The sequence below is a fragment of the Battus philenor genome, unplaced genomic scaffold, assembly GCF_028537555.1.
Source record: "Battus philenor isolate CCGP_79_NKW_IND1 unplaced genomic scaffold, ilBatPhil1.0.hap1 SCAF_2, whole genome shotgun sequence".
Lineage (NCBI taxonomy): Eukaryota > Metazoa > Arthropoda > Insecta > Lepidoptera > Papilionidae > Battus > Battus philenor.
In genome coordinates this window covers 3,704,527-3,722,177 of record NW_027181682.1, presented here as the reverse complement: position 1 = coordinate 3,722,177, position 17,651 = coordinate 3,704,527, and the positions used below count along the sequence as shown (strand labels likewise).

The window sequence follows — 17,651 nt, the reverse complement described above, 5'->3', positions numbered from 1 at the left end:
CAAAAATACATAACGCCTCCTATATTTATGTGAACAATACTGTGTAAAAATCATAGCTAACTGAATATTGATATTGTTTTTTGAAGCCATATTTAAAAGCGATATATGTATATATCATCAAAGAAAGTTTTTCGTCATAAAAAGACAGCCATGCTTAAGCTAGTAGTGATAGAATTTTTAGTGAGATTACTCATGTCGTTCAACCTCCAGGCTATTTAAAAAGATTTCTGAGCGTAAAAAAAACACTTGTAAATGGTCTCGGGCGGTGGAAAGACTAATTTTTTGCTACTACCGACATATCTTATAGCGAAGCCGCCCGAAAATAATGAGAAGGTGTTTCTTGTCTTGAAACACACAGACAACATGTAAATGAAAAATGAAGTCATAAAAAAATGTTATTTATATTCCTGAACTAAGAGGGACTAACTGTAAAGTAATGTAAAAGGGCAAAACAGGTGGCAATGGCAGGTCGCGTAGAGCGCAGAAGAGAAGGCCACTAGTGACTCCAGGCTCTACAGTGGGGAAGACGGACTGGCAAGCGCAGGGAAGAACGTTCTCCATAAAGGTGAATAAACGACCTTGTTAAGACGCTAAATGCAGGTCGCTTTCAACCGGTTCTTTTTGAAATCTACAGAGTTTCCTGTATTCAGTAGTTGACGTCCTATACCTGAAATAATGAGAACAAACTTACAACACTTTTTACATACCATATACATTAGTACTAAAAATAAACTAGTCACAGATAAGAAGAATAAACGCAATCATCAAATATTAAAACGAATTCCGGACGAGCACATGAAGTTATTCAATTGTAATTTACGATACGAACATGGGGAAGTCCCTGAGCTTTGTTTATTCACGGTTCCCGGAATTCGTAAACACGTGGGCACGTGACCGGGGAAGCTTTTGACCGCGGCCCGGCCGTAAATCATTTTCCGGATTCTTTTACGTCACTACGTGAGATATTTCCCGACTCGATGGCCCTAACAAATGGCATGAAAAGAGGAATGTTAGAGGAAAATTTGATAATTATAATTAATGATTGAAAAAGATTTCATTTCAGCTCATAGAAAATTTATTCATAGGTAAGTTTGTAATTAGACTAGTGTGCTAGAATGGCATTAAAACCTTCGGTGGTCAATTTTAAGTTAGATAATAATCTAGCTTAAAATTAAAATTTATCTCAATCTCCAATATTACAATAAATCGACGATCAAAAAAAAAACTTAATGTCCTTAAATTTTAATATTATATAAAGTGTATGAATTAGATCCTAAAACAATATACATATAGTGCATCTATTAGTTTTTATTAGAGCTGAACATTTGAACAAAACTTTATTTACATAGTGCACGTAGAAGTTTTTATTTTTCTGCTTGCGCGACGATGAGAGTAAAAAGTATCTGCAACGAAGGGAAAACTTTTAGCCACATTGCCTATAAATACGGAAATCGCCGACGTCCACATATCCCTACATTTGTCGGGAAGTCCCCGGTCGATCCGCGCCCATCGCTTCGGTTATTGATGGTCTATCGGAAGTTCGGTCCGTGCGGTCGTGTAACGCGACAACTTCCGGGTAATCTATAACCAAGCTTAAAAATTAAATAAATAGAATTATACCAGAATAAATTCTCTATTAAATAGTCAATTACATAAAAAGAATATATTTAGAAGAAAGAATAGGTTTTTTTATCCTTTAAAATATACAATAATTGTACATTTTTATAATATTCTGGTAAGCGTTCAGATAACTACGAAACATTCCGTTCAATATACCTGGGTGCTTCAGGAGGCCTACGCCAAGGCCAGTATGATTTACGGTACAAAAACCTTGTCTTTCACTGCGGGCCTCGTATGCAAGTTCTTAGTAACATAACTAGTCATGGAGATGGCTATATTCGGGATTTCTCCAAGAGATCGGATGTAGAAATCCGTAGACGAACCAAAGTCTGATCAAAACCGTCATAGCCCAAAAGATTTGGATTGGATTTGCAAGTTGCAGTAGCAGTGGGCAAACCGAATATCACAGATTAAATAGTTACTGGAGCCTTGATGCTTAGCGGATGACCTTGCTAAGGTCATCGGAAGACGCTGTATGCAGGACAAAAAGGTCTTATAACAAATCTTTGGGATAAGCCTATGTCCAGCAGTGGACATAATAAGGCTGAAATGAAGATAGTGATAATATTCTGAAAATTTGTAATATTACTGATAGTTACATAATAAAAAAACTATTATCAAATGCTAGTTTTATTAAAATTTAATGTAAAAAAATTCTAGGTTCATAATTATTGCACTTAATAACTGCTGTCCTATTTTCGCATCATGGCTTCGTATTTTCTTTGACGTTGCAACTTCAAAGCGCCTTTTCATTTGACTATGATTATCGTACGTCTTAAATCTTAGATCTTACATCGGCAACAAAAGGATTGAATCTTTTTTTAATTATCTTGATTAATAAACATAAAAATATTACTACTTTAAATAATGATGGAATAGGAATATTGATACTGCTTTCCTGATAACTTTAGTTCACATAGATTAGTTTTTAGTTGAAACTTCTTGACCTTTCCATAGCTAATAACCCGTACAATCGTATTAGTGTCTCTTGAACGCACCCTATAATTGTAGGCTAATCCGGCGAGGTAAAGGTATATTAATTATTACAAAGATGTGAGATACGTATAAAAAAATGCACAAATATAATGAAATAATACATTTGTGTATTTTCTGTTTTTTGATGGAATAATTAGTCGATCGTATCACAAACGCACTGGACATATATTCTTGTCTTATCTACATTGTATCTTCTCAAGCCATTTTCCCGAAAAATAATTAAACGTTTCTTTATATGCTTTTCAGTTTGCTACAACGGTATATTTTAAGACAGTCAATCAAAAGCCTTTTGTATAGACCTTCGTTTTAACTGATTGTAGTGAAGAGGGAAAACATTTTCAATTTAACTAAATAAACCGTTTTGTGTACTATTTTCGTACATATATAATTTTTTATTTATATTATATAATTTTTCGTACATATATAAAATAATTTTTTCCGCATATACAAATCAACCTTAATAATTTTTAAAATATACCTAATTATGTTAACTTTAAAAGTATATTACATATTTTTTGGAAAATTATCTATATATCATTGTATAAAACATTTTATGTTTCATATGTTGTACGTATTTGTGCGTAATTAGATAATAAATACTGTATAGATATTACTTTTGTCTTTTGCTTTTTTATTACACGCGGAGTCATTAGTTTTTTAGGTTGTTTAGACTTAAAGTCATGGTCTATTTAACGTGATAACTGCTTGTGAAACAAATAAATGAATATCAACTCTATGATCGCGCACACATAGCTCTGTATGGATTCTAACTTTATGTTTTTCAAATAATAAGAGCTATTTTGAAATTGTGAGTTTTTCTATAACTCCATTATAGTTAATAATACGAGAGATTCATTTCTTTGAACAAGTTAAATAACTATAGCTATTACCGCTGTTGCAACCCAATCTGATTTTACATCTGAAAAGGAGTTTATTCTCAAAACATTCCTCTGAATAATCCTCCGTTTATCCCAACAAAGATCCCGCCTCAAGAAGATATAAGGAAAAAATACAAATGATGGTTATTTACATTGAAACTCATTTCGGTTACAATTCAGACGTGAGCGACCAGCGAAGAAAGCTCACTTCGTAACAACAAAAGCGTTACGGTTTAATAATTCACGAACCTCCATCATACTTATTTGCATGCGTTCTAGTAACATATTACCAGCACACGGTGCGTGTGGGTACTTTTAATTCGGCGAACGGCCGTGCAGAATTGTTAAGCGAACACCCGCTTAACAATTCTGCATTACCTACATAAATTTATCGCTGAATATTATTGACGATTAATCTCTTTAAAGATAGTTTAGGTATTTACCAAGAAGTTATTTTACTGCCTGCAACCAGTATTATTATTGCAGTAATAGTATAGGTTGAAATCTATACATAATACCGGTTGGATGAATCCAAGAGACAAAAAAAATTTTTAGCATAGACGCCAAGGAATGTTATATTTGGTCATAGACGAAAGATTCCATCCTCAACTAGTGTTTGCGTACAAAGAAAAAGATCGAGAAGATTTCAATCCAGAAAATCCGAAATAAATAACTACTGGACTAGTGAACAAAGACTCATATTCATTTTTCGAATCATGTTAGTATGTTAAATATAATCTACAATAGTTACATACTGTAGTCAAACTCCATATAGAACCTTAAACATAAAGGACATACGGCATAATGGTATAAATCATACGTTAGAAAAATATTAATAATAAAATAGTACACAAACTAAACTTATATTTATTTCATGTATTGTGTTTATTTCAAGTAATAAAAGTCAGAAAATCTACCGCGGAACGAGTTACTGACAGTTATATATCGAGTTTCGTTGATTTATATGCTACGAACAATAACTAATTATATGTTGTGAACTTTACGGCAATCAGTCATTAGCGAAACTGCCCAAGCGTTTGTTTTGATAATTGATTGTATACACCGTTTATTTCCATTCCTTCGCGCAAACATTTATTTAGATAATGCGTAGTCGAACTCGCAAACTCAAACTAATTGAACGCAGTTTTACGATTTATCTGTTTTGACGATTTGAATTCTACCATTTATATTATTTTTCAAAATATCCTTTAATATCGCTTGTGTCATGACGTAATACGTTTTAATATGTAATACTAGATTAGAATAGAGTGTTTTAAAAATGATAATTTCATACTGGACGAGAAATATCGGTGACGGCAAGTAGGCGAGGAAACTGAAAATAGAGATTGTTTATTACACAAATGGGAAGGACCTCCCTCTTTTAGTTGGACTAAGATCCTTAGAATAGCAGCTGGAAGAATAAGTAGGATAACAATTATTTTAAAACTTTGATTACCGTTCATTACAGATTAACTTTCTGCTGTGATAATGATGAAATTGTCAATTAAAATACTATTACTACTACTCCGCTAGCTCAGTGACCCAAAGTGGGCCTTGGCCTCCGAAGCGAGAATCTTCCACTTTCCTCTATCTTGCGCCATCGTCTGCCATTGGTTGACATTCAATTCGCGCAAGTCTGCCTCAACGCGATCGATCCAGCGATACCTGGGTCTACCCACTGGTCTTCGACCCCTCGGTTTTTCTAGGTACGCTACCTTCACGCTCCGATCCGATCCCATTCGCTCCAAGTGACCAAGCCAGCGGATTTGTTGAGCTTTATATTCGCCAATGATATTTGGCTGTGCTACTAAAGTCTCAATTTCGGCATTCTTTCGGAGCCTCCAAGATCCGTCTTGATTTCTCGCTGGTTCCAAGATCTTCAATTAAAATAAAAAAAATAATATTAGTAACATGATATTGTTCCGTTTTTAAAATGTCGCCCATAACCCTTTATAGATACCCTTAAACTCCATGTAAACATTCCAAAACGAACTCTAGAGCAAAATGAAATAATTTTGATATATATTCTCGTTTACAAACTTATTACTTAATAAGTTCATAGTTAACTTCATGTGGTGGACGAAGGAGAGAGGTATAACAGTAAAATTTCTCTAGTTTTCTCAAGAGCGTACATCAACTAATTTCTGGAACTCGCTTACACAACGTTATTGACACGATCAATTAAGATTTTACTTAGGTAGTGAGAGGAGTATGTTTGGTAAACGTGAACACCTATGCATTACAAGGAGAACTTTTTAAACCTGCTAGCGGATCGTCAGCCCCGATGTTTGTAATTATCTAACATCGTGTTTTTCTATAAAATTGTTAATTAAAATTGTACCATACAAGAGTACATACAATTCGATGTACCTGGCACACGCAATGTGCCCATGTAATTCAAATAAATTATCGCACTTTGGCACTATATATCTATCAATAAAGTTTAATAAATAACATTAATATTATAATTGTTATTTTGCTTGGTTTCATTGCATGTGTAATTACAAACACAGTAATGAAATATGTAATAAGTTTTATAAAATGAACAATTTGTATTTTAACATGGCTTTGATAATTTATTTTCTATCTTGCAATGCAACCCAGGGACTTCGGTATTAATAGGGAATGTCGACTGCCCGCCCTCTACAATTCCACTCACTCACACCCTCCTCATATAACACAGAGCGTATCATATAAATGAAGTTTTAACGAGTGTGTAGACGTAATGAAATATCTAATATCTTTCGTATACAATATTTTCCATCTCATATTATTTTCTATATTTATTACAAACTTTCTCTGAATAAAAGAAATACTTCAATTCTACTTTGATTCAATACAAAAGGTTAATAAATCGTGACAGTACACTTAAATCTAGTTTTAGAGTGGTTGATTATTTATAAGTGTCCACCGTTTGTGGAAAGACCTTTTTCTTTTTCCAATTTCTCAGTCATATGTTACTTTTGATATATCTTCAGCCGACCGCTTAGGTGATCTTTAATTATTTACTTTCCGCTGTGATCTTATTGTTTTTTAGATACGTAGGTTGCTTAACAGGTTTAAGAAAGCCTCCATGCATTGGCGTTCACCGACCAGGCTTTTCTCCCTAACTTAAATTCTAATTTACCCTTTTTATTTTCCTTCTTTAGAAGCTCGTTCTAGAAATAAGATATAGTGCAATCTTGACAGGTCTAAAACGTTCATTAAATAAAAATAATGTAATCACTTGAAATAAGTTTTATTTGTTCATAATGATACTATTGGACTTCAACAGACCAAAGGTTTTTAGATCTCTTGGGGTCCATTTTATAAACCCGCTGAAATATTTTCGCCCATTTCCTAGTGGACTTTACTACACCTTGTAAATACATGGTAGTATTTCCCCATAGATGACGTAATATCGCACTATTTTACGCCTTTAATGTTGTATAAATTACAAGATCAAATAAAAAAGCCCCCGCCTATATTGTTCACACGCATTCGTGTATTTAATGATTTATGATACAGATTACGCCGCCTTATTTCTCTTTGTTTTATTTAACTTTTGGCCCGGCTTACTCCGGTCGCAAGATGACAGGGTGAGAAAAAATATTGCTACGTAATTGTAAATGTTACGCTGTACCATACGAGAACGCAAGCTATTCAGTGCAACCTGAAAAACTGGGAATTTTTTTTTGGTACCAAATGTACACAGCACTATTAACAATTAATGTAATACTCTGCCTAGTTGGTTGGTAGTTCAGCTGCAAGGACTGAGACATCGTAGGTCGCGGATTTGATTCTCGCGATACAATCTTATACAACTCTCACTTTGTCTATTAATTTCATAGAATTACCATTGCTAACAAACAAGTTTCCAGAAGATGGGTGTTAGGGTCTTCTGTATACCAAAAGTACCACACAAGGATCGGCAACTCCCCTGTCAAGCATGGCAATTATGGTATATTCCCCCAAAGGTATCATTGGGGGCGAACTATACCTTGCAGTGGGCGTCTATGAACAGAAACAATGACAATCTAATAATATCTACAGATTGAGATTTAAATAAATAAATCTTTACAAATAAATTGATTCGTGGTCAAGTGGAATTTATTGATCTGTTGCCACAAATCATGTCATATAACAATCGGTTATAAGAATACCTAGTGTTTAAGTTTTATTTAAATTTAGTTCATGATATTTTATTACTGATGTACTTTTAAAAAACTCAACTAATGTATAAGCGTAGTTAAAAAAAGGAACAGGAAATAACTTTAATATTTTTGATAACTTTGTTATGAGAGTGTGAAGAATCAATTAATTTTGAAGAATCTCATGCTCAAAATTTTATGGCTATTAATTTAGGCTGTGTCAGGACAAGCATTTATTTTTATATTAAAGTAATGAAAAAGTGCGGTCTTTGTTTAAACTAATGTTCCAATTTATTGATATGCACCTAACACAAACTTTTTAATTTGTTCCAGGGTGAAAAGGATAACGGAAAGAACTGCATACTGTCGTGTGAAAAGAGGAAAGCCGACGATGCCGATATCAACAAGGACTTGAAGAAGGTTTGTTATTTCACTTATAGTTCATTTAAAATAACATGTTCTCAACGTGCATGTCAAAGAGTTGGAATGTAATGGTATGGTGTAATATCCATTAAAATTGTTTTATTTATTTATTCGATATCTAGCCTTATAGACTTACTAACAGAAACTAGATAATAAACCTCAAACACTTTCAACGTGTTAATTTCCTTTAATCAAATCTATTGTCGTAATTTAATTTGAATTGATAATTATATATACTTAGTAGCTGGCGCAGTTTATCTATTATGTTTATACTCTTTTATTCATGAATCGTCAGCTGTGAATAAATAAAAATAAAACAAATTAAATAACTAAAACAAATTCCTTAATCTTTAGACATGTGAAGGAAGTAAATACCGTAAATCACTCGCGTACAAATTTAAAACACTAATACAGTAAAAGTTTTTTGTTTAATTTTCACCAAGACATTTTAGTCGCAACTACTTTTGGCACGATTTGTTACCGATCACAGATAGTAAAATTAAAAGTGCTGACTAGATAGTCGCACAGTACACAATACTTGATGTAGAAAATATAGAGAGGATATCAATAAATAGCCAAAAAATGCCGAGAAATATGTCGTAAAAGGTTTATAAAGAAGACGAAGAGATAAGTATAGAAAATGATCAGGGGAGACCAAGAGATAGCCAAAAAAATAGAAATAACATATATCAAAAAGATTAACACAGAAGACGATGGGATAAAAAATGAGAATAAAGAGATGGATATCGTAGAAGATGTACGGAGAAGTCCAAAGATAGCTAAACGAAATATATAAATAAATAACAGGAGTTAATAAAAGACCAAAAGATGGCAAAAGAAAATACATAGATAGATATCATATAAATATGTACAGAGGAGACCATGTTATAGCCAAAGAAAGTACAGAGAGAAGTCTGAATTTTAGTAGAAAAACTTTAAAGTAGTGCAAGGCCCACAGAAGATTTTAGTGACATCAAATAGTAGTGATTGTACATTATACGTGGCGTGTTTTATAGTTGCATAATGCTGTTTACAACCAACAGACGTTGCAGTTGCATCGGCATGTATTTAGTATTCTATATGGCCACACAAGTTGCGTGTTCCGCTTCTAAAACACTACGAGCGGACCACCGCCATGACACAGTTATATAACGAAATCTATTCTCAATTTAGTGAAAGCCGACTCCATAATCTTTCACGATGGACACAAAAATTTTTCTTTTTAAACTAACCCTAGTCGAACTTTTTGTTACACAACCATGACACCGAGCGACCTAATTTTGGTTCAGCTTATCATTAACTTCGTCACGTGACGTTAATACTTAAATGAGGTTAACTGTAGTGAAAATTGGCTTGATTTTTAAAAGTTTTTAAGAATGATGTGTTTATCTTTATACAGAATGATTAATGATAGGTGTAAAAGTTTTGAAGGGGTAAATGTATAGTTCTATAAAGCTTTCTATTTCTTCTTTCTTTCTATTTTTTCTTTATCTATTTAAAATCACCCTTTTAGAAGTGGTCACTCTGAAATATGTTCAATAATTTACTTTTTCTATTGCTATATTAAAGGCTTATATTAACTTCGCGCAGTACGAAGTTTGCAAGGACAAATAGTAAAAAATAATTACTTTTAATATGTATTATGGTGTGTAACATACATTAATGTATAAAAAATGAACTCTGCATTCATCGCTTTGAAGCAGTGTTTCCCAGCGTGTGGCCCACGCCCTACAGTGGGTAATTGGAAAGTGGACTCGACGCGAGTTTGATCCTTTCGCTTTAATATAAAAAATATATGCATTACATAGTGGGGGAATTAAAAATTTTAGAAAGACTAACGTGGAGCATTGTACATGAAAGGTTAAAAAATACTGCCCTCTATATTTTTATGCTAAAAACGCTGACGAATATTAATTCTTTTATATTTAATGGATTCAGGCGTTACATTGCGGAAGTCCATCCTAAATAAGAAAGGACCAATATCTAGCCACCTCCGCACATGCAGTGGTTGTCGTGCATGAAAGTGCACCGCCCGCCAGCCCGCTCGTAAATGCGCATGCGACAGACAATGCAAACTACACAACCGAGTCTCTCGGTGTTTAGCACTAATCTGTGTAGCAACTCCTGAAGATGCCCCGTGGAGGGGTGAAACACGTGTTGAGTGAATTTACGGTGGCGGTTGTGTAGTTTGCATTGTCTGTCGCATGCGCATTTACGAGCGGGCTGGCGGGCGGTGCACTTTCATGCACGACAACCACTGCATGTGCGGAGGTGGCTAGATATTGGTCCTTTCTTATTTAGAATATTAATTCGTTGTAGTGTAAGCCTACTGTTAGGTTGTGGGCCCGGAATTTTGGTTTTAACATGTCCACATTCCTCATGAAAATTAAATTAATAAAAAACATAATGTTCTTTATCCAGATAGGCTGTTACAAGCACTTTTTAGTCGTCAATCAACATAAAATGTCGGCATTGTGATCCCTACATGTAGCTACCTCCGACTATGAGCAGTTCTGCTGAGAAGAGCTGACGAGAAATTCAACAGTTGCTCGTTACAAATATAGTTATATAAAGAGTACTTGGCAATAATTAGCTTTCTGAGTGATAATCAACATTTAATTCCACGCATTAACATATTCTTGGAAAGAGTAATATAGTTTTTACAATACCATTTTTTTTTAATATTAGTTTTAAATCTCTCCAGTGTCAGATCTGACCGTTTTTATTTATTAATTTATTATTCCTAACCGTTTAGACCACTTCACGATGTACGTTCATTGTATATTGACGATATTTTTTATCGCTTTTTGTAGAATTTTTTTTTTTATTTATTAGGAGATATTTATGAAACACACGAAACACGTAAACTTTTAGATGAACTAATAAACGTGAATTACAACTACTCGCGTAGGCTTACGTATTACGTGTGTAAAGGTACCTACGAAACTATTCAAGATTTATTAAGAGCTTTCATTGTCCTTAGTCACGCGATCCCGTTGCCATTTTGTGATGTGGATGTCCTGCCCATGATAATAAATTATACAAATTAACGTCCTTGATACTAATTACCTTGTTTTATATCCAATTTACCACCGACCCTGTACAAAAACTTAACGTACACACAAAAGAGACATGATGAAGACACAATGAATTCTTCGAGTACCTTCGTTCTGAATTGAAGGCGCATACAAAATAATCAGAGCGTGTAGATTAAAAGGTATCCTATTTTATAAAAACAGTAATGAGTCGATGTTTATTCGGGAAATTCAGATTTTAATGAACAACCGCCCTAAATGTTTAGACTGGTATTGTGCCTTGTTTCCACATAATGCCTTGTAGTATGCGACTATGGGTTGAAACGTTGACGAACACGTCATTCCCAAGACCTGTTATATAATTTTGGAGTGTTAGTATTTTTAGTTACCATTAACACACAAACATTCCGTGACGTTTTTTTTAAATCTAGCAATAAAATTATTTTAAACATTATCCTATTTGATATTTGATATTTGATAAAGTAACTTAACTATACTTATGTTATTGAACCAAAAGTGATAAAAGAACTTTTCTGACCTTTTTATACATTTAGGCATGTTACGTATATCATTAGTGCATACAAGCTACTCGCCTGGGAAGCGCATTTGCCGGGATAAAGACCTATATATTACAAAGGTCTCGACAGGAAGGAAATTGTGGTTTTACCTTGGGAAGTAATTTAACGCTTTAAGTAGAAATACAGGTGGCTTTTAATAGAGAAAGAATATTTGGATGCATTCCCATTAAGTTACTTTTTAGCTCGATGTGTTAGTAATAAAATGCTTTCTATTATAAACCTGTAAATTTGATCTCTAGTTATAAAACATAGCATAAATAACTATAAAATATTATTTTTGCTTAAAAAAAATTAATACAAAATTTTGTTATAGATGCAAGAGCTTTAACCCTTAATTAGGCGCATGGGGTCAGGGCCGTTTGAAATTCAAAAAATAATGGCTTACAGTCTTCAGAGCGTGCTAACGCTCTTTCTAGCTTCCTAACTCCCCCTAGGGTACACAAATTAGTCGCATCCAGAACATTAACTCTTGCGCACACATCGCTGTCCTTTAGAGAGCTGACCCTATGCGCCCAGTTACGTTCCATTTTTTGGCAAAGGTAAGTTTTTACTTTTGTGATTTTTTTTGTGTTTATATTAGTATATTGTTTACTATTTATCTTTGTATGTGTCTATTTTGATACGGTATGATTTCTTTATGTATTTTTGAGTTTTTTTTCTATGCTTTTTCTTTTTTTTGAATTGAAATGCCTAACGACAAACAAGTATTGCAATGGCTGGATGAAGTGCTTGATGAAGAGTAAGATGTTGCTGGTTCGGATTCGCAAGACGAAACTTTAAACGATGCTGTCATTGATAGTGCTCATAATTCAGAAAGCGAAATTGAGGAGTCTGAACATATCCAAGACATCCCTGTATCAACGGAAGGTAATTACTTTTTATCTCGACATACTCAGAGAAATGGCCCGAAAGTGAAATGGTGTAAAGTACCACCATCGAACGCAGTAAGGACCCGAGCACAAAATATTATTTTACATTTACCTGGAGTATAAACATATCTGGCATCAACCCATTTGTCATACAAAAAGCGAATACTGAGAATACTTTGACATATACAAGACGGGTTTTCTTGAAGAAAATAGCTGCGGCACTTGTGAAAGATCACCAAAAACGTCGCATACAACTACGTGCTGTACCAGCGACAACAAAAAAACGGTTCCGTGAAGTTTATAATGTGAACAAGGCGGTTTATCAATCGACAGCTAAGCGCGGGCGCTGTTCATCATGTCCTAGAAAGGACGACAAAAAAGTGCCAACAAAATGTTTCAATTGTCGTAAATATATTTGCTAGCAACACTCAAGGATTTACTGCGTCGGATGCAGAACAGAAGATTCCGCTGATGAGGCTGAATAAACTTTATTTCTTAAGTTGATCTCGGCTATGCCAAAAAAATTAGTTTAAAGAGAGGTTTACTGTTTTGTTTTTTTTTAATATTTTTAATGCCATAGTAAGTATTTGTTTCTTAAAGTTAAGTATATTAAAGAACTTTATTAATTACTATAGAAATCCATTAAGTTTTATTCTTTTTTGATACTCTTTTCTCAATGTTTTTTTGGGGTCATTTAAGACCCCATGCGCCTAATTGAGTGATTTTCTTAATGCGCCTAATTAAGGGTTAAAGGAGTGAATGTCTAACTCATTTACCGCAAATTAATGTATAGTACACCTTGTCTAAAAATCAACAGTTTTCATAATAAATAAATAACGCAATGATAATACAGTAAGAAAAAGCATTTTAAGCATTCATATTACTACATATTAAAAGTAATTATTGCTTACTATCTATCCCTGAAAACTGAACTGCCAGAAATTATTGGTCAGAAATATTCCTACAGAAAAAATAATTAATGTAACATGTATCAGAGTATTAACTTTATATAGGTTGATAGGAAACAGGTATAAACGCTTTAAATTCGTTTTACTAAAAAAATTTACCCTTCTGTAACTTTTACACATAAAACCAATTAACCTGTATATATGTATGATAACAGAAATTTATAAATATATGTTTCATGTGCCTCATAAATAAGACGTTTTAAAAGCAGCCTATACATCCAATTTCAATGAAAGTAATTTTGGTATGTCTCTAATATATACTGTACAAGCTTGTACCTATGCAATTCCACGTAAACTGCATGCTAGTGGGCAGAGGACTTCTGTCAGTACAACACTCTAGACTGCTTCGATCACGCAACCGCATCGTTTGGTCAGACGCTCTATTGGCCTAAGTGTGCAATAAAATGCAACTGCATAAACTATGAACTTGTACACGTAAATTTAAATAATTCAATGTTTTGATTAGCGTACTAAAAATACTTCACTAAAATTGTGATACCGTAATTGTTATACAAAATAATTGTCATATCTACTGCCATACCTGCCTTGTAGTATTTAAGATGAAATTTAGTCTCACCAACTACATTGGGTTCATGGTAGAAGTCCATAATTTTTCCTTATTTATTCAAAGTTTTTTTGCTCATTGTTTATAATTAAAACCAAACAATGCAAATATTCGCTGATATCTAAATCAGTTTAGAACTGTGTCGCAGATTTTAACACCAATAAATATAATATATTATATTTAAAAAAATTAAATAATGTGGTATAAATATTTCGCACAAGTCCACAGTTTTCGTAGGAGAACATCACTTGGAGCGGGGTCATTTTGTTTTCATTATCTCCACAAATGGCGAGTGGGGGTCGCTTTGAATTTACGAGGAGGAGCAAGTCACTTCGCTGTAATTTAAATACATTTTCCGTCTTGAAAGAACACGGTGGTAACTTTGTACTCATCAACCTTACTGCACACATATAGAAATATTTCTAATCGAAGTGTTTTTTGTGTCGACTTTTAAACCTTATGAGATTTCTAAAGAACATGTCTATCGATAAGAAAATTTAGTCGACATTGTTATGGGAAACCGCGCTTGTATTTATTGAAGGAAATTAAGTACATAGCTACGTTGTTCATAGGTGGTTATTTCACAAGTTTCCCGTTCAAGGAACAACTTATGCTTACACCCTTACCAACCCTCTCGTGATGTTATTATATTTGTTTCTAAATTAACATTACTCTATATTTAAAGTTATTCATATCAGTCTCGTGTCTAAGTTTCTTATTAGACATTGCGGAGGCTGTGGTGTTATGGTTTCTACTTATGAAATTACAAATGGAGGAAATTTATTACGAAATTCTCCTAGGTATACGTACATAAATTTATACTATTACTCAATAATAAATTTCGAATATAAAAATACACGAAAGCAGCGCTTGATTGAAAACTGATGATAAACAACATAGGATCGTTGAGGATATGGTGGTGATGTCTTCTAAACTGAATTTATCTTTACTTTTAAGAGCGTCGAAACGTTTGAAATATAAGAAACAGAAAACCTAAAGACTACACAACTATCGTGAACAGTTTTTACGATCTTTTCAAAGAAATATCCAGGAATTTATATATATTTTGTATACATATGGTGGAGGTAGAAACGACAGCGAAATGTCTGAATAAACTCCAAAAGAATTTAACTGTGGAACGGCGTTTCCAAGCATCTATAGAATCATTTAAAATTTTGCTAAGTATGGGATATGCCTATACATGGAGGCGTCTTTAAATCTGTTATAAGCCCCGAGAATCGTACCTGGCTCTCTCTGTCTCTCTCTCTACAAAGCAATGAACCAGGCACCTGCACTAAAATCCATGGATTTCTAAGAAGTTACATCTCATAAGCATATCTAAAGTACTATTGATTGTTTACTGTGATTAAACTTCAAATGGGATTGAAAAATCGATTATTGTAGAGTACCCCCGTATTTTTTTTAAACAAGAGAGTACCCGCAAGGTAGTGACAGGTCTTTATTCAGGTCGCCAGAAGACGTACAAACGGTCCTAGAAATTATCTAGGAAAATAGGTAAGCCTTATGTCAAGCAGTAGACGGTTGAAATGACGATGTAGAATACATTGTACAAACATCCTTAAGGAACTTTATCCGATCGCTTGATATTGACTTCGTATCATCCTGCACAGATTTCTAATAAGATCAATCGAAAGTGATCATTCCATAAGACAGAGTGTAAGACTTCCACCCACAAAGTGGACAACGTTGTGAGTTGAAGTCTGACGCTCCGGTTTTTGGTCTATGGTCTTCAAAATGTAAAGGCTCCAATGGCCATACATTTTGAGCCCTACAGTTATCATCAAATATTATAAAAATTACTAACTCAGGTTATAAGCAATTTAATATTTATTTGTGACTAATTTGTCAAAAGGACGCCGAAAATAAAATCCTTTAAAAATTCATTCAGGAATTAAGGTTGTGCAAAATAAATTATGAGATTAAGTCAAAAATAATGAGAAGGCGGCCAAGCGTACGCCGCGTATACGGCGGATAAATAAAAGGCTCGTAACACCCTGTAGAATGTACCGTTTAAAAAAAAAACTTTTCTCATTTCGCCGTCGGGCGTTCCCGCGCTGAAAACTTTTCATAAGCGACTCTAGGGCTCAATTCCCGGGAATATTCTGTCAATTCAATATTTTCCGTGGATTATTTCGCTGTGAAAGCACATTTTCTTAAAGAAGAATCTTTTTCATTTAAAAAATACTGCCATTCGCGTCTCTTGTGACTTATTGTAAGAGATTGCGATGGTTACGAACTGTTGCGAATTGCAATGATTCTTTTTTCGGGTTATTGACCGTTATTCGTCGTTATTATCGTTATAAATATATTATTATCTTTACTGACCGATTTTTTTTTATTTTACGCAAAGCCTTCTCATACCAGCAACAAAAGGCTATATCGGATATGCACCGATTGAAATCTCATTCACCTTTTTATGGCAGAGCCTCTTGTATGTTTTCACACATCCGCAACCTCACTGACGATGGCCGCCTATAAAGTTGCTTCTCGTTGAAAAAAAAATCCTATATTCGTCCCAAGTAAACGGCGTTCTGGAATAAAATATATCTTAACACTCGGTCTCTTCGCCTAAAGCTTTCGACGGACTTCCCGTATCCATTACCTAGAAATCATAGAGACCAATAGATCGATTGTAAAGTACAGGGCTTTTTTACACAGGCAGAGGAAGATTATCCCCCAGAATTCCACCGCCGTCGTATCCGCGGTGTATCCGTTAAGTTAGAGAGAGAGAAGAGAGAGTTGTATATTGTAGTACTGTCTCCGCTTTTTCTTCGCAACTCTGCCTCTTTAGTTAAAACGTAGACAGATGAAACCACCTCTGGTCTATAGCTCACCTTATCACATCTGAAGTAAAGCCTGCTTCAGGCTCAAACATCACTGCCGCCTATGGCCAGATCTGCGTCATGGGACACGTAGATTTCACTAAGTTTCCTTGTGTATGACCGGGCCATATCTACTGAATTCTTTAGCCATAATCAAGTTGGAATCAGTTCAGAAAATGTCAATCGTCAATGCCCGGTATTAACTAACTAGATTTTGGTTTCGATATACTCTTTAGTTTCTCATCAGTAAAATAGGAGTATTTTAACCAATCGACTCGTGTAACATAATATTAAGTATAAATATGGTCGCAATAAAAAAAATGCATGAATTGTATGCTTACTATTCAAAAAATGCTAACCAATCATTTTATTTTCAGGCAAAACTAGAAACCAAAGCGTTGAAGGCGAAGAGGCCTGGTTTCACCGATGACCGTTACAACGAGACATCTTATTATATTGAGAATGGTATGAAATTTATTTATTACAAGTTATCAAGGTATATTATTGTTGTAAAGTGTTCCCTATTGAAATCTTAGAGTTTACAAGGTCTTAAATATACAGTGCGATCGCAATTTAAATTGATTAATGTCACATGTTTAGAATTTTTGTCCATACAAGCCTTTATTTTGGTTATCTGATAAGTTTTTCTTTTACCATAAGGCATGTATATGAATAATTTTATACTAACTTCCAAAAGACATTTATGAAATTCGTATGATGAAATATCTGGTCAATCGCACTAAAAT

General features: G+C 34.0%; 1 protein-coding gene across 1 annotated transcript in view; it reads left to right on the top strand.

Annotated features, from left to right (window-relative positions):
• Positions 1 to 17,651, top strand: part of LOC137922118 (pseudouridylate synthase RPUSD2-like) — a 180,467-nt gene that overhangs the window by 147,025 nt on the left and 15,791 nt on the right. The window contains exons 3-4 of the mRNA XM_068764996.1: positions 7,958 to 8,044; positions 17,283 to 17,370. Coding sequence (XP_068621097.1) covers positions 7,958 to 8,044; positions 17,283 to 17,370 — 175 coding nt within the window. The remainder of the gene's footprint in view (positions 1 to 7,957; positions 8,045 to 17,282; positions 17,371 to 17,651) is intronic.